At 48.3% G+C, this 25691-nt stretch overlaps 1 protein-coding gene across 2 annotated transcripts in view; it reads left to right on the plus strand.

Moving 5' to 3' along the window:
* ECH1 (enoyl-CoA hydratase 1) overlaps positions 1-22124 on the plus strand; it is a 34280-nt gene extending 12156 nt beyond the window's left edge. The window contains exons 2-11 of one of the 2 annotated variants that reach the window (XM_075323513.1): positions 3368-3424; positions 6278-6440; positions 6799-6887; positions 7191-7315; positions 8547-8595; positions 8673-8737; positions 8991-9061; positions 16989-17060; positions 21446-21596; positions 21669-22124. In XM_075323513.1, coding sequence (XP_075179628.1) covers positions 3394-3424; positions 6278-6440; positions 6799-6887; positions 7191-7315; positions 8547-8595; positions 8673-8737; positions 8991-9061; positions 16989-17060; positions 21446-21596; positions 21669-21773 — 921 coding nt within the window. In that variant the 5' untranslated portion in view covers positions 3368-3393 and the 3' untranslated portion in view covers positions 21774-22124. Of the gene's footprint in view, positions 1-3293; positions 3425-6277; positions 6441-6798; positions 6888-7190; positions 7316-8546; positions 8596-8672; positions 8738-8990; positions 9062-16988; positions 17061-21445; positions 21597-21668 lie in introns of those variants that run through there. The other variant, XM_075323511.1, reaches the window with a different exon arrangement.
* The last annotated feature ends 3567 nt before the right edge of the window (positions 22125-25691 follow it).

The raw sequence follows: 25691 nt of genomic DNA on the forward strand, positions 1-25691 counted from the left end.
GTGTGTGTGAGTGGATGCGATCGGTTGTGTGTGTGAGTGGATGCGATCGGTTGTGTGGGTGAGTGGATGCGATCGGTTGTGTGGGTGAGTGGATGCGATCGGGTGTGGGTGAGTGTCGGCAGAGGAGCACGGCGTGCTGGAGGAGGCTGGGAGCAGAGAGGCTGATCTTGGGGAAGGCTGGGAGGGGGGGGCTGATGCTGAGGGAGGCTGGAAGGAGAGAGGCTGAGCAAACGTGCTCCATCCGCCATACTGCGCACTCCCCATCGTGCTGCGTCCCCCATGCTGCGCACTCCCAAACGTGGTCCATCCGCCATGCTGCGCACTCCCAAACGTGGTCCATCCGCCATGCTGCGCACTCCCAAACGTGCTCCATCCGCCATGCTGCGCACTCCCAAACGTGCTCCATCCGCCATGCTGCGCACTCCCAAACGTGCTCCATCCGCCATACTGCGCACTCCCCATCGTGCACCATCCGGCATGCTGCGCACTCCTAAGCGGATGGAGCATGATGGGGGGTGCGCAGCATGGCGGATGGAGCACGTTTGGGAGTGCGCAGCATGGCGGATGGAGCACGTTTGGGAGTGCGCAGCATGACGGATGGAGCACGTTTGGGAGTGCACAGCATGACGGATGGAGCATGTTTGGGAGTGCGCAGCATGGCGGATGGTGCACGATGGGGAGTGCGCAGTATGGCGGATGGAGCACGTTTGGGAGTGCGCAGTATGGCGGTTGGAGCAAGTTTCGGAGTGCGCAGCATGGCGGATGGAGCACGTTTGGGAGTGCGCAGCATGGCGGATGGACCACGTTTGGGAGCGCGCAGCATGGCGGATGGAGCACGTTTGGGAGTGCGCAGCATGGCGGATGGAGCACGTTTGGAAGTGCGCAGCATGGCGGATGGAGCACGTTTGGGAGTGCGCAGCATGGCGGATGGAGCACGTTTGGGAGTGCGCAGCATGGCGGATGGTGCACGATGGGGAGTGCGCAGTATGGCGGATGGAGCACGTTTGGGAGTGCGCAGCATGGCGGATGGAGCACGTTTGGGAGTGCGCAGCATGGCGGATGGACCACGTTTGGGAGTGCGCAGCATGGCGGATGGAGCACGTTTGGGAGTGCGCAGCATGGCGGATGGAGCACGTTTGGGAGTGCGCAGCATGGCGGGTGGAGCACGTTTGGGAGTGCGCAGCATGGCGGATGGAGCATGATAGGGGGTGCGCAGCATGGCGGATGGAGCACGTTTGGGAGTGCGCAGCATGGCGGATGGAGCACGTTTGGGAGTGTGCAGCATGGCGGATAGAGCACGATGGGGAGTGCACAGTATGGCGGATGGAGCACGTTTGGGAGTGCGCAGTATGGCGGATGGAGCACGTTTCGGAGTGCGCAGCATGGCGGATGGAGCACGTTTGGGAGTGCGCAGCATGGCGGATGGACCACGTTTGGGAGCGCGCAGCATGGCGGATGGAGCACGTTTGGGAGTGCGCAGCATGGCGGATGGAGCACGTTTGGGAGTGCGCAGCATGCCGGATGGTGCACGATGGGGAGTGCGCAGTATGGCGGATGGAGCACGTTTGGGAGTGCGCAGCATGGCGGATGGAGCACGTTTGGGAGTGCGCAGCATGGCGGATGGACCACGTTTGGGAGTGCGCAGCATGGCGGATGGAGCACGTTTGGGAGTGCGCAGCATGGCGGATGGAGCACGTTTGGGAGTGCGCAGCATGGCGGGTGGAGCACGTTTGGGAGTGCGCAGCATGGCGGATGGAGCATGATAGGGGGTGCGCAGCATGGCGGATGGAGCACGTTTGGGAGTGCGCAGCATGGCGGATGGAGCACGTTTGGGAGTGTGCAGCATGGCGGATAGAGCACGATGGGGAGTGCGCAGCATGGCGGATGGAGCACGTTTGGGAGTGCGCAGCATAGGGGATGCAGCACGATGGGGAGTGCGCAGTATGGCGGATGGAGCACGTTTGGGAGTGCGCAGCATAGCGGATGGACCACGTTTGGGAGTGCGCAGCATGGCGGATGGAGCACGTTTGGGAGTGCGCAGCATGGGGGATGCAGCACGATGGGGGGTGCGCAGCATGGGGGATGGAGCACGATGGGAGGTGCACACCTCCCCCCAACACACACACGCGCACTGCACAACACACACACACTAGGAATCACAAACAACGCCCTACACAGACACCCACACACACAGACAACGCTGCACACACAAATATACGCACATACTGCACAACACACACATTGCTCAAAACATACCTCCCCCCAAAACACACCACACCCACACAAACCGCACAACACACACACACACACAACGCTACAGACACACAGCGCTCCACAAACAACGCAACACACGCAACACACATACAACACCGCTCTCACCCCCCGCGACACTCAGAACATGTACAGCGCCCTACACAAACACTTGGTAACTACACACAACAACATCTATATATATAACAAAAATCATACATGAACTACACAATACGTAAATTCTAGAATACCCGATGCGTAGAATCGGGCCACCTTCTAGTATATATATATATATATATATATATATATATATATATATTGGGCGGCACAGTGGCTCAGTGGTTAGCACTGTATGGTGGCTCAGTGGTTAGCTAACACTCCAAAGACACACAGATATGGACTCTAGATTGTGAGCCCCAATGGGGACAGTGTTGCCAATGTATGTAAAGTGCTGTGGAATTAATAGCGCTATATACATGAATAAAATTACTATTATTAATTATGAAAAAGCTATGTGGGGACCACGGGGGAACACTATTCTCCTTAAGGAGACTTTGCAAGCCAGTCTGGCTGCCAGGTAAGGGGACTTATAGCTGCAATGCCCCTCTGGGAAATATTCAAATTGTCTCTCCAGTAAAGGAGACAAACTCTAGCACAGCGCCACCTATTGGAAGTAGCGATCCTAAAAGTCCTAAATCCACTTGTGACTTTTAGGATCGCTACTTCCAATAGGTGGCGCTGTGCTAGAGTTTGTCTCCTTTACTGGAGAGACAATTTGAATATTATTAATTATATAATATACATATACAGCAAATTGACATTGGCATAGAGTATAGAGGACATACAAATTCTTTTAAAGGGATATTCCTACATCTGACGACGATATAGCTGGGACTTGTAGTTCATATATGTTGCTGGCAGGTTGTGCTCAGTGCAGCCCCATACAGTATCAGCAGCACAATACACCATGGTGGATCATCTCCTGGAGCTCCTGTGTCTGCAGACACTTAGCACAGCCCTTGTGTCCCGCCCACCTCCATGTAAAAGGGGGGAGGGGGCAGCTGCAGAGCTCAATATGGCGGAGCCCACAGCCTGACCTGACTCGTGTTTTCTACAGGAAGACCAGAGTGACTCCGAGTGGGGATGGCTGTGATGCGAGGACTCCTGAGGAGAGGTGAGCGCTGCACACAGTCCCCATACTGTCTTGGTCATTGTAGTCACTCAGACTCTTGGGAGAGACGTGTGATCTTATTGATCTTTAGACCCTTCTTTATTGATATAATAATATCCTAATTAATACCACCCTATAAGTTTGTGTGATTATTTGTGTGTCCACCCCCCCGTCCCGGCACTGCAGACGGACCTATGGACCTGCAGACTTTGTGTCCACCCCCATGCACTGAACTTTACTCCAAATACTTTGTCACATTGACTCTTGATCCGGAGGCGGCTGGCGAGGTAAATGCATCGTCTGTATACGACCCCGTTAATTCAATAGGGTTGTAAATAAAAGAATTGGTGACGGAAGTCTCCTATCTGTGGCGCTTCAGGGGTACGACTGGAGCTGCACAGCCACTTTGGCTACTTTAAGGCTACGTTCACACATCAGTTTTTTTCCATCAGGCACAATCCGGAAAAAAACGGATAAAACTGATCCGGCACGGATCTGTTGTATCCCCTTTGATTTGTATTAGCGCCGGATTGTGCCTGATGGCCTTGCGTTGCATCCGGCTTTTGCCGGATCCGTCGTAATTGACTAATGCAGCGGCCAGATGGAACGTCTCTTGTAACGTGTTTTGTCTCTGACAAAAAAACGCTTCGCGCCAGATCCGGCATGATCTACAATGGAAGTATATGGACGCCGGATCCAGCGTAATGCGGCAAAAAACAGATGCGGCCTCCGGATCCGTTTTTGTAAATTGAGCATGCTCTAATGTACTGAAAAAACGGATCCAGCAAAAAAAACGGATGCGCCGGATCCGATCCATTAAAAAAAAAGGATTCGTCACATCCGTTTTTGCATATTCTGCGCCGGATCCGTAGCATCAGGCACACGCCGGATTGTGTCTGATGCCAAAAAACTGATGTGTGGATGTAGCCTAATCCATGTGGTGGTCAAAATAACATGGTAGCCACAGCCTTAAAGGCGGCGTTGTCCACTACTTTAACATTGATGGCCTATCCTATGTCTGATCAGCCGGGGTCCCACACCCAACACCTCTGTGAACAGCCGTTCTCTGTCTCGATGGCTGTAGCAGGCGACCAGAAATACTCAGTTCAGGAGCTGCCCCGTCTTCTGATAGCGGTTGCACCCGGGTACTGCACATCCACCTCCTATTGATTTGAATGGGAGGTGGATGTGCAGTACTTGGCCACCACTGCGATCAGTTGACGAGGCAGCTCTGGAACTGAGCATTTTCGGCCTCCTGCTACCACCACCGACACTGGTAACAGCTGATCGGCAGTGCCGGCCGATCAGACATTGATGACCTATCGTAAGGATAAGTCATCAGTCTAAAAGTAGTGGCCAACCTCTTTAATCCACAGCTTGTGGAGTTCCCGGGCATCCTAGGACTTGTAGTTTTGCAATACCCAAAGAGCCACTATTCTAGGAGTCATTGGTCAAAATTTTATTGGCGGTAACTAGAGTTGATGCAAGTCGATTCACGCTAGAGGGGCCATTGTCCACACCAGTCATCTGTGTCCACCGGATAGGAGCCGTGAGGGCCACCTCTTACCTAACTGCACTCTCGATTCTTGATTTGATTTGTCAATCTGACGCGACGTCATTGTTGTAGCATAATGCACGTGTGACGTTGCGCCAGGCCAGCTGATGAGAAGCGGAGCAGCAGATGTCGTCAGGTAGGAGGTCGAGGTCTAGGCTTCATTCTGGTGGACTCTGATGGACTGGGTCATGCAAATGAACTTGCACCAACTCTAGCGGGTATCACTTAGAGATTGTAAGTAAGATATGACATAAGTAAGGGCTAATCGTAGCCAATGTGTTACTACACATAGACTTATTGATGGTTCATGTTGAAAAAAATGTCAGCATTTACTACTATGGTTTGGTTTTATTGACCAGAGTAGTCCATCCAGTAGAAGGCAGCTCCGCAATGTGAACAACATGGAACCAATTCCTGACTTGACTGGCTCTTTTTTTTTTTTTATGATGATACGAACCCTTCCTAGGAGAAAGTATCTAGTAAGATGAGGCAGAACTTGAGATGAGCGAGCACTACCGTGCTTGGTACTTGTATCGAGCAGGTTGGACGCTCGGACGGGCTCAACTTGAGTACCGAGTATAATGTAAGTCAATGGTGACCTTGAGCATTTTTCTTGAAGACCTTCCCTGAAAAATGGTCAAGCTTCCCATTGACTTCCATTATACTCTGTACTTATGCCGGGCCCATCTGAGTGTCCGACCTGCTTGTTTTGAGTACTAAGCACTCGAGTATGGTAGTGCTCTCTCACCACTAGCCAGAATATCAGACAGCGTACACCACTGCGATAGATTTAGTGCCAATTTCTTGGCTTAAAGGTCCATTTACAGTCCATGATTATGCACACTGCAGTATAAACAGGCTGTTGATCACCCAATGAAGAATCAAATTTCTCGTTCGTTGGGTGAAATTAAATTGTTTGTAGGGTGAGATGATCTTTTGTGCTGCATTCTTGGCAGTGCATTACGCTGTGTAAATATACTCAATGTATTGTGCTCCCCACTGCAGACCGGATCGGTATCGGGTGATGTGATATTGATGACCTTTCCTAAGGATCGGCCATCAATATCTAAGCAATGATCAACCAATTTGTAGGAGAGGGCGATAAGCTTCTATATATGGTGGCAAAGAAAGCGCATTTGGGTTATAATTATTGATGCCAGGTTTGCACAATATGGGTGTTGGGTTTGGGGTTATATGGTATGGCCAAATGACACTTCCCCCCCCCCCCCCCCCCATGTGAGGATGTCAATCTAGCACTTGTGTTATGTGTGACACTAATGTGATGTATATTTAATGTTCAGACCTTCAAAAGGCGATCCTGGGTATCCGAAATATGTCAGCCGAGGCGGCACTGTCCTCCTACAGCTATGAGACGCTGAAAGTCACCGCTCCAGCTGATCACATCTACCATGTGGAGATAAACCGCCCAGAGAAGAGGAACGCAATGAATAAGGCTTTCTGGAGGTACGAAGGCCTAATATCATTATTGCTGATTTGTGTAGTGCTCAGGTCTCCCCACCATTAACTTGGAAGACGTCTTATGGCGTAACTCCAGGATTTGTATCCCGGTGGGCGCAGGGGTGTGTGGTCGCCTCTACCCTTCCATTCCCTACTGGATGGTGGAATGAGATTCGGGAGTAAAAATATGATAAGGGCGTCCAGACACATTTTGGCACCGCTTATCCCAAAATATTTAAAGGGGCCAGCAGATAACTCTCCAGTCCGCAGTGAGGTCCTTGTTTCCCTGGATGGCAGATATTGGAAAATGTCTCCTCGACCCTATAAACATGAGATTCCTTTAATCCTATATTTCCCTCCACAGGGAGATGGTCCTTTGCTTTCAGGCTCTCGGAGCAGATTCCAATTGCCGGGCAGTTGTCATCTCTGGTTCTGGGAAAATGTTCACATCAGGTCAGTGCCTCGTTACGCCCAATATTGGGTCAGCCCATAGTTCATGCAATATATAACTTCACGATCTAAGGCTTCCTGACCACAATTTTGTGTCGCCTCCGATCCGGCATTGTGCCATCCCATTCCGCTGAACAACATGTGAGTAGTGCCTAATGTAGTAGTGTTTGGTGACTTCCCTTGCTAGCAAACGTAGCAGGACCAAACCCAAGTCTAGGCCCCTTTATTCTCCCCAAGTTCCCTCCCAGTTTTCTTCTGTTATACGTATGCCCTTGGACTCACCGTCCATGATGTTCTCTTCTGCAGGGATCGATCTCATGGATCTGGCCAGTGACTTTGTACAGCCGACGGGAGAAGACGCTGCCAGGATTGCCTGGGGCATTCGCAAGAAGATCACTGAATATCAAGAATCTTTTTCTGTTATCGAGAAGGTTTGTGTTCCCATCTGGACGATAGACGTTATGAACACTGGATACTGACTCCGTGGGAACAATGTGACCACTTTATCCGGTGGACTCTTGACAGAGGTTTCTTTTGCAGGGTAGACGTCACTGAATGGATGAGTTTTCGTTAGGTTAGCATGCTCCTATGTGGGCACTCTTGTGAATTGTGGTCCTCAGGGCAACTGTTCGGAAGAGAAGTTGATCTATTAGGTGCTGGAAAGTTGGGCTCCATACTTGTTGGTCATATGAATTATGCTTCTCCAGACTTCTCAATGTCTTCACAATATCTATGATTGTCTTCATCCATCTTTTGGTTGCCCTCCATCTAGTTTTGTTGTCACCTCTTCCCACACATGTATTTCCCCCCCCCCCACTCCTATAAGTTTGGGTTTCCCATAATGTCCAAAATGTTATCAAGCGTCGGAGATTTTTCTTCAAAGTAAAAATGAAACTTGATTAGTCAAGGACGGACTTGATGGGTTTGTTTTGCCACCCATGGTTTTCTCAAATGACTTCACCAACAGCTTGAAGAGATCAGTACATTTCTCATCCTATTTCTTTATGATCCATAGAGTGGAAAGTTGTAATTTTATGTTTTTATACAAACATGATGTATCATGATGGTGTGTGGATATGGATGTGGGATAGGGATGGGGATGGATGGGTTTGTAGGATGGATATGGAAGATGGATGGATGGTGATGGAGGATGGATGAGGGTGATGTAAGTAGATATGGAAGATGGATATGAATATGGATAGTGGATGGCTATGAATGAAAGATTGATATGGTGGAGGAGTGATATGGGGATGGATGAAGGGTATGGATAGAGATCTGGATGGAGGATGGCTATGAATGGTGATGGAGCATAGATGGGGCTGAAGGATGAATGAGGGGGATATGGATGGATATTTACAGAATATGGGGATGGAGGATTAATATAGAGGATGGCTGTGGATGGATATGGAGGAAAGGAGGATGAATTTGACTTATGAATATGGAGGATGGATGGTGAAGCAGAATGGCTGAGGGGTATGTGGATGGATATAGAGATGGATGGATATGGATAGAAGATGGGGATGAAAGATGGTTATGGATGGAAGATGAATATAGAGGATGGATGGGGATGGATTATGGATATTGAGGAGAATTGATGATAATCCTGTGGATAGTGATGATTTGGGTCTTGGCTCTTTGCTGACTTTGTATTGTCCCCTGCAGTGCACGAAGCCGGTGATTGCAGCAGTCCACAATGGTTGTATCGGAGGAGGTGAGACCACTCCCGGATATCCCTGTCTATAGTGAGTGGGTGGTCGTACATTTCTTTAATGCTGTGATTCCCATCAGGTGTGGATCTCGTCACTGCCTGTGACATTCGTTACTGCTCCCAAGATGCCTATTTCCAAGTTAAGGTGAGAGACATGGTGGACATGTCCTGGTCCTGGTCCTGTCTGGTGGGGCCTCATTCACTATAACATATGAGGGTCTCTTGGAATACTTTAGCCATTTTTGGGCACCAGTGTAAAATCTGTAAATGTGCCCCTTATAGTGCTTGTGTCTCATGCTTTGAAGGGTTTCAAACCTCCTCGTTCTCCTCTGCACGGGTCTCTTTAGAAGTAATGGCGTACCACCAGTCCCCTCCTATATAACCGTCTCTTCTTGCAGGAGGTGGATGTGGGTTTGGCGGCCGATGTGGGAACCCTTCAGCGTTTGCCGAATATTATTGGGAACAGAAGGTAAGAAAACGTCTATCGTCCAATGCAGCCAGTCATGGTCATGGTTCCTCTACTCAATGGCTTCACTTTAGGCCTGATGGGACACATTCATAATATAAAGGCTAAATAATGTAATGAACCAGCCTTTTCCTCTTATTGTATGTGGGTTAGTGATGCGGAAAACATAACATGCTTGTGATTGCCACTAGGGGGCGCTGCTGAGCTACCTACATAATCCAATACTGTGTATTACAGAAGGGATCCATTGCCTGTTTAGGTCCCATAGAGGAACTTAAAAAAGTTATATAAAAAGACATTCTAAATGAAAAAAAGTAAATAAAAAATTGCTTTTACAAACTGTTGGGGGGGTGTTGATAGAAAATAAAAGCGCAGATAATTGCGGTCATCTTATCAATGATTATCCAAGCTATTAATAGCTTATGCGATTTATCATATGCAGGGAAAACTATAATAAAAAAATAAATAAAAAAATAATAAAATAAAAATCATTGCTAGAATTGCTGTTTTTAGTGTTAGTACCCCCTCCAACAAAAAAAATAATAATTGGTCCATAGTAAAAAAGAGAAAAATGGCAGCCACGTCACATAGCGTTATCAAAGGGACATGCAGTGATGAACAATAAAAAAAGAAATTATATATAATATATATATATATATATATATATATATATATATATATATATATATATATATATATATATATATATATATATATATATATATATATATATATATATATATATAATTATAATAATATAATTTTTTTTCTTTTATTCCATCGGTTTCCAAAATGGACTAGTCATTAAGAAGTTAAGCTCAGCAATATTTATAATTAAATGCAGATAGCCGCACGTGTCGCATATTCCCCATTTAGGCTATGTGCACACATTGCAGACAATCTGCAACAAAATCTGCATGTTCTGGCAACAAAAAAAAATAAAATAAAATGCTGCAGCATTTTTTCTGCGATTTGCCGCTTATTTTATGCATTTCTTTAATTGCATTTAATTGTGAAAATGAAGGGGGAGGGGGTGGGGGAAAGCACAAAGAATCACCATGCTGCTGATTATTTCTGCAACAAAATCTGCATGGAAAAAATCCTGAACGTGTGCACTATATTTAATGATTCTCATAGACTTTGGCCTAAAGATATCCTTGCAGATTTGTGGAAATCTGCAAGAAAAAACTCGGCAAAAAAGTGTCAAAAACGCACCATGTGCACACAGCCTTATAGTACCATGATGTGGGATCCATACATGTAAGTGGAGATGAAAATACTCCTGCTTTTCTTTGTCGCTCCATTGGGAGACCCAGACAATTGGGTGTATAGCTATTGCCTCTGGAGGCCACACAAAGTATTACACTTAAAAGTGTAAGGCCCCTCCCCTTCTGGCTATACACCCCCAGTGGGATCACTGGCTCACCAGTTTTGTGCTTTGTGCGAAGGAGGCAACACATCCACGCATAGCTCCACTTTTTAGTCAGCAGCAGCTGCTGACTATGTCGGATGGAAGAAAAGAGGACACATATAGTGTCCCCAGCATGCTCCCTTCTCACCCCACTGTATGTCGGAGGTGTTTGTAAGGTTGAGGTACCCATTGCGGGTACGGCGGCAGGAGCCCACATGCTGATTCCTTCCCCATCCCTTTTTACAGGGCTCTGGGTGAAGTGGGATTTACCGGTCTCCAGGCACTGAGACCGTGCTCCATCTACAGCCCCTGGAGAAGATGCTGGATGGAGCGGAGTACATCAGGGACATGGCCCTGCTTCCTCAAGGTACTCTGTGTCCCCGTGCATTTGGCGCTCACACCGCAGCATGCTGGGTGTTGTAGTGCGCCGGGGGACATCAGCGCTGCGGCGCCTGTGCCATGGCCTCATTCAGCTTTGCTGAAGCAGGCTCACTTATGGGAATTGGTCGCGCCGGCCGCTGGGACTGCGGCGCGGCTGGCACTTGTAGTGCGCCGGGGACTTCAGCGCGGCCTGCGCTTTTACGGCGGCCGCGCTGATAATAGAGTCCCCGGCTTTTGCGGCCTGCTTCCGTTCGTTCCCGCCCCCAGACCTGCCAGTCAGGAGAGGGGCGGGACGCTGGCCACTTCCAGGAATCGGTCGCGCCGGCCGCTGGCAGCGGCGCGGCTGGCACTTGTGGTGCGCCGGGGACTTCAGCGCGGCCCGCGCTTTTACGGCGGCCGCGCTGATAACTAGAGTCCCCGGCTTTTGCGGCCTGCTTCCGTTCGTTCCCGCCCCCAGACCTGCCAGTCAGGAGAGGGGCGGGACGCTGGCCACTTCTATGAATCGGTCGCGCCGGCCGCTGGAACTGCGGCGCGGCTGGCACTTGTGGTGCGCCGGGGACTTCAGCGCGGCCCGCGCTTTTACGGCGGCCGCGCTGTTAACTCGAGTCCCCGGCTTCTGGGCCTAGTCTCCCTTCGTTACCGCCCACAGCCCTGACAGTCAGGGTAGGGGCGTGACGCTGCATAGAGCAGAGCTGAGAGCTGGAGTATGTTTTGCATACTCCACCCCTCTCACTGTGTGCACTGTGAAGCCGGATTCCCGCACTTTCTCAGGCACGCCCACGGCTTCCTTCTCTACACAGGACGCCGGCAGCCATTAGTGTCAGTTTCTGTACGATACAGAGACAAGTGTGGAAGACCCTGGCATTCTGATAGTCACACAATCGCTGTAACAGGCGTTAAGCAGCACCTGTGGTGCTAACCCCACTAGTGCAGAAGTGCACTTATAGATATGCTTGTACTATATACATTGCACTGTTTGGTCGCACGTTGTATATACCCTCCTGGATTATGCGGAGGAGTTATCAGCATATTCTCTGTGTAAAACAAAGGTGCAGAACCACATGTTTTTCTATACAGCTGGTACAGCATGTACGGCTATACGGCCGGCAGGTACATAGACTCCCATTGTATGCACTAATGGCCAGGGGATGAGGACGGTGTCTGCAGTATTTACTGACAGTTTCTCTGAGACTATGGCTATGATACTAGAAGCCTAGCAGTCCGGACATGTCTCTCACAATATGGGCACTGTTGAATCATTGATCCATGGCCCCCCTCAGTGTGAATAACTAACAGCTCCGGGAATGTCACACGCATCCCAGAGTCACGGCTCTGCACGGACGTCAGTCCCAGACAGCCTAAGTGGGCTCGCTATGAGCGGCCTCGGTTTCATCAGGGTCCTAACAGAAGGACTCGCTGTGTAATGAGGCGGAAGTAGCGGCTCAGGATTCTGATCCTGAGACCGCTCTCAATCTGGATACACCTGATTGTGACGCCATAGTAAATAATCTTATAGCGTCCATCTATAGAATGTGGGTTATTTCTCACAGCTCCTCCAGTGGAGGAGTCAGCTTCTCGTATTTTTCTGGACCACTCTGCCTTCAGAGAGGCAGTCCAGGAACACCACGCTTATCCAGATATGCGCTTCTCCAAACGGCTTAGGATACACGTTATCCCTGTCCCCTGACTTGGTCAAGGACTGGACCCAATGTCCCGAGCGGCATCCTCCAATCTCCAGGCTTGTAACTAGATCCATAGTTGCAGTGGGAGATGGAACTGCAAACTCAAAGATACCACTGACAGACAGATGGATTTCTGGTCGAAAGCCATCTATGAGGCTGTCGGCGCACCGTTGGCTCCGACATTCTCTCCCTTGGGGCACTCCAAGCTATTTCAGCTTGTCTTACACAGATTGACACGGTTACACGTACATCTGTGCCGCAGGTGGCATCCTTAACCTCTCAAATGTCTGCATTTGTTTCTTACGCGATTCAGGTTGTCCTGGACTCTGCGAACCGTGCGGCGGTAGCCTCCGCTACTCCGTGTTTTTAAGCAGAGCCTGGTCTGCTTCCAAAAAAGGTTGCCTAACCAGTTGCCTTTTTCTGCTGACCGACTGTTTGGTGAGCGTTGGATGTAACCATCAAACAGTCCAGGGGTAAGGATTCATCCTTTCCTCAGCCCGGACACAACAAACCCCAACAGAGCAAGAGGCAGTCGGGGTTTTCGGCCTTTTCGAGGCTCGGGCAGGTCCCATTTTTCCTCGTCCAATGTGGACTCAAAAGGATCAGAGGAGCTAAGATTCTTAGCGGGCTCAGTCTCGCCCAAAAAAGCGACAGTCTGAAAACCCGCTTCCAAGGCGGCTTCCTCATGACTTGCGGCCTCGGTCGGTAGCAGGCTCTCCCGCCTTGGCGATATTTAGCGGCCATAGGTCAATGTCCATTGAGTGTGAGACATTCTGTCTCACGGGTACAGGATAGAGCTCACTTCTCGTCCTCCAACTCGATTCTTCAGAATTTCTCCACCTCCCGGCCGGGCCGCTGCTCTTCTGCAAACAGGGTGCACTCTACAGGCAGAAAGAGTGATGACCCCCGTTCCTCTTCAGGAACAAGGTCACGGTTTTACCCCAAATTCTTTGCGGTACCTATAACAACGGGCCGTTCCGTCCCGTTCTGGATCTAAAAATGCTCAGCAAGCTCGTGGACACCAGGCGGTTCCGGATGGAATCCCTCCGCCATGTCATCGCCTCAAGGTCCCAAGGATATTTCCTAGCATCATTAGGCATCAAGGATGCTTATCCACACGTGCCGATTGATCCAGAGCACTAGCGTTTCTACGCTTCGTTATAGGAGACGAACACCCTCTGTTCGTAGCTCTACCGTCCGGCTAGCGACAGTCCAACTGGTCTTCGCCAAGGTCAGGGCAGCAGTAGTCACAGTCCTGCACTCTCAGGGTCACTCTGTGGTCCCGTATTTAGACGATCTACTTGTCAAGGCACTCTCTTAGGAAACATGCCAACACTGCCCGAACGTTGCGCTGGAGACTCTCTAGAGTTTTGGGTGGATCATCAACTTTTTAAAGTCAGATCCGACCCCGACCCTATCGATAACATATCTAGGCATAGAGTTTCTTACTCTCTCAGCGATAGTGAAGCTGCCGCTAGACAAACAGCATTCACTACGGGCTGCAAGCTCTTCTTTAAGAACCAGTCGCACACATTGAGACGCCTCATGCACTTCCTACGTAAGATGGTAGCAATGGAGGCAGTTCCTTTCGCGCAGTTTTACTGCGTCCACTACAATGGGACATTCTCCGCCAATGGGACGAGGAGTCGACGTCCCTCAACAGAGTCGTCGTTCTTTCTCAGGCGGCCAAGGAATCTCTTCGGTGGTGGCTTCTTCTCACCTCTTGGTCAAAAAGAAGGTCCTTCCTATCCCCGTCCTGGGCGATAGTTACGACAGAGGCGAGTCTATCAGGGTGGGGAGCAGTTTTTCTCCACTACAGCGCTCAGGGTACGTGGACTCAGCAAGAGTCCACTCTTCAGATCAATGTTCTTGAACACAGAGCAGTGTATCTTGCCCTACAATCCTTCCAACAGCGGCTGGAAAGCAAGCATATCCGACTTCAGTCGGACAGCTCCACAGCGGTGGCATACATCAACCACCAAGGAAGAACGCGCAACCGGCAAGCCTTCCAGGAAGTCCGGCAGGTTCTGATGTGGGTGGAAGACACGGCATCCACCATATCCACAATTCACATCCCAAGTGTGGAAACTAGGAAGCTGACTTCCTAAGTCGCTGAGGTGTGGCCGAAAGAGTATGGTCTCCTCACCCGGACGGGTTTCAGGAGATCTGGCGCCGCTGACAGAGGCCGGACGTCGATCTAATGGCGTCACGGCACAACAACAATGTGCCAGCTTCATGGCACGGTTTCACAATCATCGAGCTCTGGCGGCAAACGCCTTAGTTCAGCATTGGTCGCAGTTCCAGCTACCTTAGGTGCCACCTCTGGCATTGTTGCCCAGAGTACTGCGCTAGATCAAGACCGACTGCGGCCGCGCCATCCTCGTCGCTACAAATTGGCCGAGGATGTTGTGGTACTCGGTTCTGTGGTGCCTCACGGTAGGCTAACCGGGGGCACTACCAGACCAATCAGACTGGCTGTCTCAAGGGCCATTCTTCCATTTGAATTCTACGGCCCTCAACCGGATGGTGTGGCATTGAGTCCTGGAACCTACTGTCGTCAGGATTACCTCAGGACGTGGTTGCCACCATGAGACAGGCTAGCATACCAACGTCCGCCAAGATTGACCACAGGACGTGGAAGATGTTCTTATCTCGGTGCTCGGCGCAGGGTGTTTCTCCCTGGCCGGTTGCATCGTCTATGTTTCCTTCCTTCCTGCAATCTAGGTAGGAAAATGGGTTGTCGCTCAGTTCCCTTTAGGGACAAGTCTCAGCGCTATCTGTATTTTTTCAGAAACGACGACTTCCTCAGGTACGCATGTTCCTACGGGGAGTTTGTCTTCTCAGCACTCCGTACAAGCGGCCGTTAGAGCCCTGAGATCTGAACAAGGTTCTAATTGCTCTCCAGATGCCGCCTTTCGAGCCTTTGAAGGATGTCTCCCTTCCCGTTTTTCACGGGAAGTGGCCTTCTAGTAACGGTCTCGTCTCTTAGGAGAGTTTCCGAGCTAGCAACGCTCTCATACAAACTCCCTTCCTGGTCCTTCACCAGGACAGGGTAGTTCTGCGTCCGGTTCCGGAATTTCTCCCTAAGGTGGTATCCCATTTTCATATCAATCAGGATATCACCTCACCTTCTTTGTGTCCTCGTCCAGTCCATCAATTTCAGAAAGATTTGCATCTGTTGGTTCTGGTGAGAGCACTCAGGTTCTACTTCCCGCATGGCGCTCCTGCGCCACCCGGATGCACTCTTTGTCCTTGTCGCTGGTCGGCGTAAACAGTCGCAAGCTTCCAGATCCACCCCTGCTCGGGGGCTCGAGGAACCAATTCTTGAAACCTACAGTTCTACTGGGCTTCTGGTTCTCTCAAGGCCGAAGGCCCATTCTACCAGAGCCGTGGGTGCATCCTGGGCATTACGGCACCAGGCTACGGCTCAGCAGGTGTGTCAGGCACCCACCTGGTCGAGTCTACTTACTTTTACCAAGCATTATCAGATGCATACCTACGCTTCGGCAGACGCCAGCCTAGGTAGATAAGTCATTCAGGCGGCGGTTGGCCACCTGTAGGAGAGGGCCGTTTGACGGCCCTATCATGAGGTATTCTTTTACCCACCCAGGGATTGCTTTTGGACATCCCAATTGTCTGGGTCTCCCAATGGAGCGACAAAGAAGAAGGGAATTTTGTTTACTTACCGTAAATTCCTTTTCTTCTAGCTCCAATTGGGAGACCCAGCACCCGCCCTGTTTTCTCGGGGTTTTTCTGTTTTTTCGGGTACACATGTTGTTCATGTGGTATGGTTCAGTTCTCCGATGTTTCCTCGGATTGAATTGGTCTTTAAACCAGTTATTGGCTTTCCTCCTTCTTGCTTTGGCACTAAAACTGGTGAGCCAGTGATCCCACTGGGGGTGTATAGCCAGAAGGGGAGGGGCCTTACACTTTTAAGTGTAATACTTTGTGTGGCCTCCAGAGGCAATAGCTATACACCCAATTGTCTGGGTCTCCCAATTGGAGCTAGAAGAAAAGGAATTTACGGTAAGTAAACAAAATTCCCTTCTTTGTTCACATACCTTTTCCTGGCTGTGTAAGTTGCAGTCCACTCATTTTCACTGGAATGTTCCTTTTCACCAACATTCTACCGGCACTATAGGAACTGGAACTTCCTTTGCTCCTGTAGAAAGGCAAAGACCTCGCTTCCCACCACCCGTCCACCACGTCCTGTAATTCGTCTCAACATATCTGCTTTTGGAGACTGGTTATACTTGACAACAGGCAGTGGACAGCAAGTTTTGTAAGGGACAAATGTCTAGTGGTCAACATTTGGGAGACTGCAGTGACCACTGCATTTATTTCTGGTTGATGATTGTATTTCTGATCAGCGTCTTCTTTCTGTGTGGGGTCATGGTATTTGTCTACATATATCTGGGGAAAGGAATGATAATAAGATTTTCCTATTCCTTTACAGCTTGGTGAATGAGCTGGCCTTTACTGCTAGGAAGATGATGTCAGATGAAGCCTTGAGCAGCGGACTAGTCAGGTATCACCGAGTCACTGATTTACTCCTGTTCCCTGCTATCTAATGAAACTTTGCAATTATAATGAGATATATATATATATATATATATATATATATATATATATCATATTTATTTAGTTATTTTTGTTTTTTGTTTTTTTAATCTATATATGTATATGGGGTTAAAAATACATCCTATCATCCAGATATTAAATAGTTAAGTCCACCAAAGGAAAAAAAGAGAGCACCCCCTATGATCAAGAAATGCAAACAAGTAAAAATATTTAATTACATACAGTGGGTACGAAAAGTATTCAGACCCCTTTAAATTTTTCCCTCTTTGTTTCATTGCAGCCATTTGGAAAATTCAAAAAGTTCATTGTTTTCCTCATTAATGTGCACTCTGCACCCCATCCCCCATCTTTACAGAAAGAAATGGAAATGTAGACATTTTTGCAAATTTCTTAAACAAGAAAAACTGAAATATCACATGGTCATAAGTATTCAGACCCTTTGCTCAGACACTCCATATTTAAGTCACATGCTGTCTATTTCCTTGTGATCCTCCTTGAGATGGTTCTGCTCCTTCATTGGAGTCCAGCTGTGTGTAATTAAACTGATAGGACTTGATTTGGAAAGGCGCACACCTGTCTATATAAGACCTCACAGCTCACACTGCAAGTCACACCAAATGAGAATCATGAGGTCAAAGGAACTGCCCAAGGAGCTCAGAGACAGAATTGTGGCAAGGCACACACCTGTCTATATAAGACCTCAGCTCACAGTGCATGTGTCACGTCTCCACCGGAGTCTACGTCTGCTTCAATCACCACCACTGTGGGCGGTGCTGGGGACGAGGGAGCAGTCAGTGGCTCTGGTGGGCGCAGGCTCCACTCCTCTATTAGGCTGGGTTTCACTAGGACCTGCAGTACCACTGGTTGACTGTGGTGGTGTGTGCCTTCCGGCTGGAGCAGCTACCATTTTCAGCTGGGGCCAATGGGAAGGCACCACACCCCTCTTATGCTTTCTCCCTTCTGCTGGCAGGTGCCAGATATAGTCCTGTAATTCCCTGGTAGACTCTGGTTCCTTGCTGTTTGTTTGTATTCATGTATATTGACCTTAGCCTGATCTCTGACCACTCTCCCGCCTGACAATTTTTGTCCCTGTTCTACCTTCTGGATTTGACCTTGCCTGGTTACTGCCGTTCTCAGGACCCCAGTCTACCGCAGGCAGCGATCAACTGGGCCCTGTCGTAATTCCAAATCCCTGTAGAAGGGTTAAAGGTTTGCGGGGTCCGGGTTCCTGCTTTGTTTGCGGTTGTTTCTATTCACCTGTTTCACTGATCTTGCGTTTGTGGCTCCAGGCAGATGTCATAGCATGTCAGACCAAATGAGAATAATGAGGTCAAAGGAACTGCCCAACGAGCTCAGACAGAATTGTGGCAAAGCACAGATCTGGCCAAGGTTGCAAAAGAATTTTTGCAGTACTCAAGGTTCCTAAGAGCAAAGTGGCCTCCATAATCCTTAAATGGAAGTCTTGATGAGAGAGGTAAAGAAGAACCCCAAGATCACTGTGGCTGAGCTCCAGAGATGCAGTAGGGAGATGGGAGAAAGTTCCACAAAGTCAACTATCACTGCAGCTCTTCACCAGTCGGGCCTTTATAGCAGAATGGCCCACGGAAGCCTCTCCTCAGTGCAAGACATATGAAAACCCACATAGTTTGCAAAAAAACACATGAACTCCCAGACTATAAAAAATAAGATTCTCTGGTCTGATGAGACAAAGAACTTTTTGGTGATAATTCTAAGCGGTATGTGTGGAGAAAATCAGGCACTGCTCATCACCTGCCCAATACAATCCCCACAGTGACACATGGTGGTGGCTGCATCATGCTATGGGGGTGTTTTTCAGGTGCAGGGACAGGACGACTGGTTGTAAATGAAGGAAAGATGAATGCGGCCAAGTACAGAGATCCTGGAAGAAAACCTCTTCCAGAGTGCTCTGGACCTCAGACTTGGTCGAAGGTTCAACTTCCAACAAGACAATGACCCTAAGTACACAGCTAAAATAACAAAGGAGTGGCTTCAGAACAACTCTGTGACCATTCTTGACCGGCCCAGCCAGAGCCCTGACCTAAACCCAAATGAGCTTCTCTGGAGAGACCTGAAAATGGCGTCCACCAACGTTCACCATCCGACCTGACGGCACTGGAGAGGATCTGCAAGGATGAATGGCAGAGGATCCCCAAATCCAGGATCCCAGGAAGACTCATGGCTGTACTAGCTCAAATGAAGATTCTACTCAATGCTGAGCAAGGGGCTGAATACTTATGACCATTTGATATTTCAGTTTTTCTTATTTAATAAATATGCAAAAATTTCTACATTTCTGGGTTTTTTTCTGTCAAGATGGGGAATGGGGTGCGGAGTGTAGATTACTGAGGAAAACAAACTTTGTTTCATGGCAGCCATTTGGTAAAATTAAAAAAAAAGAGTGAAAAATGTAAAGGGGTGTGAATACTTTTCGTACCCACTGTATATTACAAAAAAAGACAAAAATAATTAAACGCTTAAAATATCCAATTATGTAGAGAATCAATAGACAATATAGTAAAGTGGTGAAGTATTAACATCATGGTAATGGGCATTTGCCCTCCCTGTTTTAATATTTTATCACTTTACTATCAGTCTTTCATGTCTGTATATCTGTATATACTATACACTACTTCATATACCGGTGATATCGCTATTATTGCCCTCCGTGATTGCTGGTCAGCACTTTTTGTATTTATGGCATGTTTGATGCTGCTTATCAGGGAGGTATAGATAGCGCTCATCTATAGTGCGTATGGTTTATCATTGGATATTTATTGCAGTAATACTTGTTCTTTGGCGTAGGTATTGATTTTTCAGGGTGAGAATCGGGCTGTGCACTTACCATGGCTCACTCCCATGTACATTGATACTATCCATACTTGGATATTTAAGCCTTTTGAATGTCTGTTTTTTGTAGTAATAAATCTCATAAATTATTATTTCAGTTGGATTTATTGATCTGCCAGCTACTCTTTATCACTGGACAGTTCCTATTACAGCATTCTGCCAGCACTATTGCAGCTGGAACATCCTTTCTCTAATTTCCCAGCATGCCATTCTACAATAGCTTGCTGGCCCTGAACTCAAAACATCCCTCTCTGTTGTTGTGTTGTATGCAGTTTTATGGGTGGGAAAACAGCAGCAGTAAGGCCTCTTCCACACCAGTTTTTTGCTATCAGATACAATCTGGCAAATTGCGGATAAAACGGATCCGGCGTGCGATGCCGCCGGATCCGCTTTTTTCGTCATAGACTTGTATAAGTGCCGGATTGTGCTGCACGGCCTCGCGTGTCATCCGGTGTGCGCCGGATCCGGCAAAAATTGTCTGTGCGGTCGCCGAAGGCAACGTCCAAAGGAACGTTTTTTGGGACCGGCGAAAAAACAGAAGGCGACGGATTCGGCGCCGTCCTTTTTTTTTTTTTTTTTTTTTTTTTTCCTACTAATGTAAGCGTATGGGCGTCGGATCCGTTAAATGATGGGATCCAGCGACAGATCTGTTTTTTGTTTCTGGGCATGCCCAGGTGTTGTGTAAATTCACTTCTGGTCACAAAAAAGATCTTTCTCTTTCTTTCTCTTGCTCTTTTTCACGCTCTCTCTTTCTGAAAGAGCCTGTGAGTCCTGCTTCCTCCACCCACTCAGAGAGCTTGGGTGCCCTGCTTTTTTTTTTTGTTTTGTTGCCGGATCCGTCTCATCAGTTGGCACAAACCGGATTGTGTCTGATGCGAAAAAACTGATGTGTGAAAGAGGCCTAAGGCAAAGCCCTGTCCCCGCTCTCTGTGGGTGGACAGATGCACGCCCCACACTTCCTGTGGACAGACAGAAGCCGCTCTACACTTCCTGTAAAGGAACAAAGGCCTGCCCCCCCACTTCCTGTAGCGGGACAGTGGCACGCCCCACTTCCTGTCCATGGACAGAGGCATTCTCCACACTTCCTGTGGAGGGACATACTTCCTGTTGCAGGACAGTGGCACGCCCCATGCTTCCTGTAGACTCCCGCCCCCACTTCCTGTTCATGGACAGAGGCACACCCCACACTTCTTGTGGAGGGACAGACTTCCTGTTGCAGGACAGTGGTACGCCCCATGCTTCCTGTAGACTCCCGCCCCCACTTCCTGTTCATGGACAGAGGCACACCCCACACTTCCTGTAACCGGTGTCAGTATTTTGGGAACTTGAGGTTGATTACACTTTTTTTTTTTTTTTTTTTCTCTTACCATAGCCTTTGAAAAAAAAGAGTGACACTGTTTCATGGAAGAGCAGCCATATTTTTCTACTCTCATATACCCTCTTTTTCTTCCCGCTCTTTTTCAGCCGAGTATTTCCAGATAAGGCCTCCCTCCTTAGTGCCGCTTTTGACCTTGCCACTGAAATTGCCAGTAAGAGCCCCGTTGCCGTCCAAGGAACTAAAGTGAACTTGCTGTATGCGCGAGATCACTCGGTGGAGGAGAGTCTGAATTACATGGTGAGTGGCCGTCTTGTCTCTGCCGTCCCTTGGTAATCGCTGTAAGGTAACCATGTTCTGTCTGTGTCTCAGGCCACCTGGAACATGAGCATGCTGCAAACCCAGGACATCATGACGTCTGCTCAGGCCGCCCTGCAGAAGAAGACCCCAAAAGACGTCACATTTTCTAAGCTTTAGATGTCCTCTACGTGCTAGGAGATTGATGCACCTGACAACTGACCCTAGGATATGGTGTAACCCGAGGTGTCGGGCACAGAACGGCAGTTACCATAAGCAAAGAGAAGGACCTGCAGTAATGTCATTGGGGACATTCTCATTAATAATAGGCGATTTAGAGGATAACTGTTTATACATTTATCCAATATAGAACAATAAGTGAATCTACACAGTAAATGCAAAAGTTTTAAAATCTATACATAATAAAGTGCACTTAAAGCGAATGTGAAGTTCTGCAAAACTGTTTGTATTGCTCTAATGCATCTAAAATAGAAAATAAAGTAGGTTTCCAAATATTGTTAATTTTAAAAATGTTGTCCCGTTTTGTGTATACAGCTCCTATGCAGAACAATTTGCCTCCAGATTTCCAGGATACTAGTCTGACTGCAGGATCAGGCCACACAGATTGTTTGGAGTCTGTTATCTTGGAGACACCTAGGTCTGCATTAAAGCTGAAGACGGTACATGATTTAGGGCTCGTCTCCATTTGCGTTTAAAAATTCACAGCGACACTCTGCTACAAATGTAGTCAAGTGTCCTGTGTATGATCTGCGTGTGGTTTGCGTACGGTGTTTTTGTTGTTTTTTTTTCTCACATTGCATCCGTATGACATGCGAGCGTCATGCTGGTGCTGTGTGAGTGTTTATGCAAGTAGCGGTGGACTGGCTACCAGAGGAATCTCCAGTAATACCAGGCCTGGCCGCGTTTACCTGCACTGAACCCCTGATCTGTCACCTGAGCTCCAGAAATCAGCCCGGTCTGTCTGCAGCTGTGCTGAACTGAACAGCAATCGCCGGGGAATCAATCACTCGGCGCTCGCTGTTCAGGCTGCACTCTGGAGCTCAGGTGACGGCTCCGGAGTTCAGTGCATGTAACCGCGGCCAGGCCTGGTATTACTGGAGATTCCTCCGGTAGCCAGTCTGACGCGGTATGCAAGTGTCAAGTATCCGTGTGACATGCGCATGCCACCCTGATTCTGATTTTTTTTTTTTTTTTTTTTTTTTTTTTCTCGCTCCCATAGGATTGTATGGGGGTGAGAGAGCTGAGACTCGGTGAAATCACAGCATGCTGCAATTTCACCGAGAGCACGAGTCGTGCCGGTAAAAATTTAGCAAGAGGATACGGCCTCATTGATTAACACTGGTGCAAGTGAGATCCGATATTTTTTTTTTCTCTCTATCAGATTGCACTCGCACATAGAAATCGTAAGTGGAGAAGAGCCCTCATAAAGACTATTTGCAAGGTTTCTTCATTTTGTTTTTAGAAATGCAATGGGCTTCCAAGTGTTTGATTCCAGTATGCTCATGTAGTAAATGACCACTCTTAGAGAGAACCTACAATCTCTGCATCCCCCGCCCACTCGTATAGAGAGCCTGTGAGTCCTGCTTCCTCCACCCACTCATGAAGCCTGTGAGTCCTGCTTCCTCCACCCACTCATGTGAAGCCTGTGAGTCCTGCTTCCTCCACCCACTTGTGAAGCCTGTGAGTCCTGCTTCCCCCTCCCACTTGTGAAGCCAGTGAGTCCTGCTTCCCCCTCCCACTCGTGAAGCCTGGGTGCCCTGCTTCCTCCGCCCACTCGTGAAGCCTGGGTGCCCTGCTTCCTCCGCCCACTCGTGAAGCCTGGGTGCCCTGCTTCCTCCGCCCACTCGTGAAGCCTGGGTGCCCTGCTTCCTCCGCCCACTCGTGAAGCCTGGGTGCCCTGCTTCCTCCGCCCACTCGTGAAGCCTGGGTGCCCTGCTTCCTCCGCCCACTCGTGAAGCCTGGGTGCCCTGCTTCCTCCGCCCACTCGTGAAGCCTGGGTGCCCTGCTTTCCTCGCCTACTCATTGAGAATCCTGGATTGTAAGAGTGAGCTGTTTGTGAAAGCCCAATTAAGAGCTGCCAGATTTCCACGGTCAGACTTTGCACAAGCCACTCTACATAGCCAGACATGGAAAAACCCTGGCCTTCACCCTTTGAACATTTTTACAGGGATCTGAACTTACTTCGGAGTCTTCTGGGTGGTGTCAACAGTGTAGCTGCTGACCGGTGAAGCAAGCTGGCAGTGGAGGCTCGACGACTAGAAGTCTCGGCACCGAAAACAGATGTTTGGCAGGAGATATGATTCTTACAAGACTGTAATTGTAGGGTGCCAATAGGTTTTTATGGCAGCTGGGTGTCATCTTTGGACTCCTATCTCGGGAACTTTCATGTCACTATCAGGCATGATGCAATACAATAGGCATGGCAGTGTACTATAGTGTCTTAGTGCTAGAGTTCAAGCAAAAAATGTGTTTGACAAAAAAAAAATCATTAGAGTAAAAAGTAAAAAAGAAAAAAAAAATAGCTAAAAATGAAGAAAAAAATAATTATTGCTGGTCCAAAACAACCTGAATTATATGATGTAATGATCACATTATCTCATTTACGTCAAAGGAGCTGATTTGCAATACCAGACACAACCCACAGGTAGGTGTGGCACAGTGTATGAAAAAAGTTATCTGTTAGAGCTCGCTCATAAGCGTATAACACGGACAAGTGCAATGCGAGGAAAAAAATCAGACTGCACTCAGATCAATGTTATTTAATGAAGCAGAGAAAATCGGGCTGGGAAGGTCCATGGTTATTTGGTTCTTCCCAGCCTAAAAGTAGAAGCCTGCAGCCTCCCCAAAAGTGGCGCATCCATTAGATGCTCCAATTCTGTCTCTTTGCCTCGGCTCTTCCCGATTTGCCCTGCTGCATAGGTAATAGGGGTAATGGTATTTTGGGTTTGATGTCAGCTGGCATCAAGCACAGAGGTTAGTAATAGAGAGGCATCTATCAGGCAACCTCATTACTAACCCAGTAAGTCAAAAGACAAAAATACGCACACACAGTTTTTGTAAGAAAAAAACACTCCCATATAATGTGGTGCTCCACTTCTGGAAGGCTGAAGGCTGCTATTTTATGGCTGGGAAGGGGCAATATCCATTGACCTTCCCAGCCTGATGATACCAGCCCCCAGCTGTCTGCTTTTACGCTTGCTGGGACCCCACGTCATTTTTTTTTTTTATTTGTTTAAGCTTGACCCTGAGTGCCACAAGAAAGGGTCCAAGTGTATAATATGTAGTGGGATTGGCACATTATTTAGCTGCAGGACATTTATCAAATCTATCTAACTTTTTTTTTTTTTTTTTTCCCTGGTTGCCAAGAGGTTTCTGGCTGTGAATTTTGCACAAAAATTGGACAGCATACCGATTGTCTGTGTGCTGTCCGTTTTTCTCTTCCACCCATAGGTTTGCATTGGCGAGTCTCATCCAATATATGGCACTCACACAATAAGGAGGACCGATTTCTAAAGCTGGTCACATACATGAGATACCTGTCAACCAAGTGTTCTTTCTGCAGACATTTAGTCTTTTGAATCTCCTATACATGAGTGCTCAACTCATTCGATCATTCATGTGTTTTCAAGGGAGAAAGGAGAGAATGCTGCTATTAGACTAGTCTGCCAGCTGAATATCTCCCGTAAAACAAAAGGGTCGGTCAGGGCACTAAAATTGCAATTGCCAGATTTTTCTATTTCCCCCCCAACAACATCTATTGGGAGAGTGTTTGGAGGCACCCGTATACACCAGAAGGTCGCCTGATCCCCCCCCCCCCCCTGAAACCTCTGAAAAATAACTGCCATCATAGATATACAGTTGAAACCAGAAGTTTACATCAACTATCTAAAAAGACACATCTGCAGGTTTTTCCCCTCCGCTCTCTATACAGACACAGCTGCAGGTTTTTCCCCTCCGCTCTCTATACAGACACAGCTGCAGGTTTTTCCCCTCCGCTCTCTATACAGACACAGCTGCAGGTTTTTCCCCTCCGCTCTCTATACAGACACAGCTGCAGGTTTTTCCCCTCCACTCTAT

This window comes from Anomaloglossus baeobatrachus, chromosome 9 (assembly GCF_048569485.1).
Source record: "Anomaloglossus baeobatrachus isolate aAnoBae1 chromosome 9, aAnoBae1.hap1, whole genome shotgun sequence".
Taxonomy (NCBI): Eukaryota; Metazoa; Chordata; class Amphibia; order Anura; family Aromobatidae; genus Anomaloglossus; species Anomaloglossus baeobatrachus.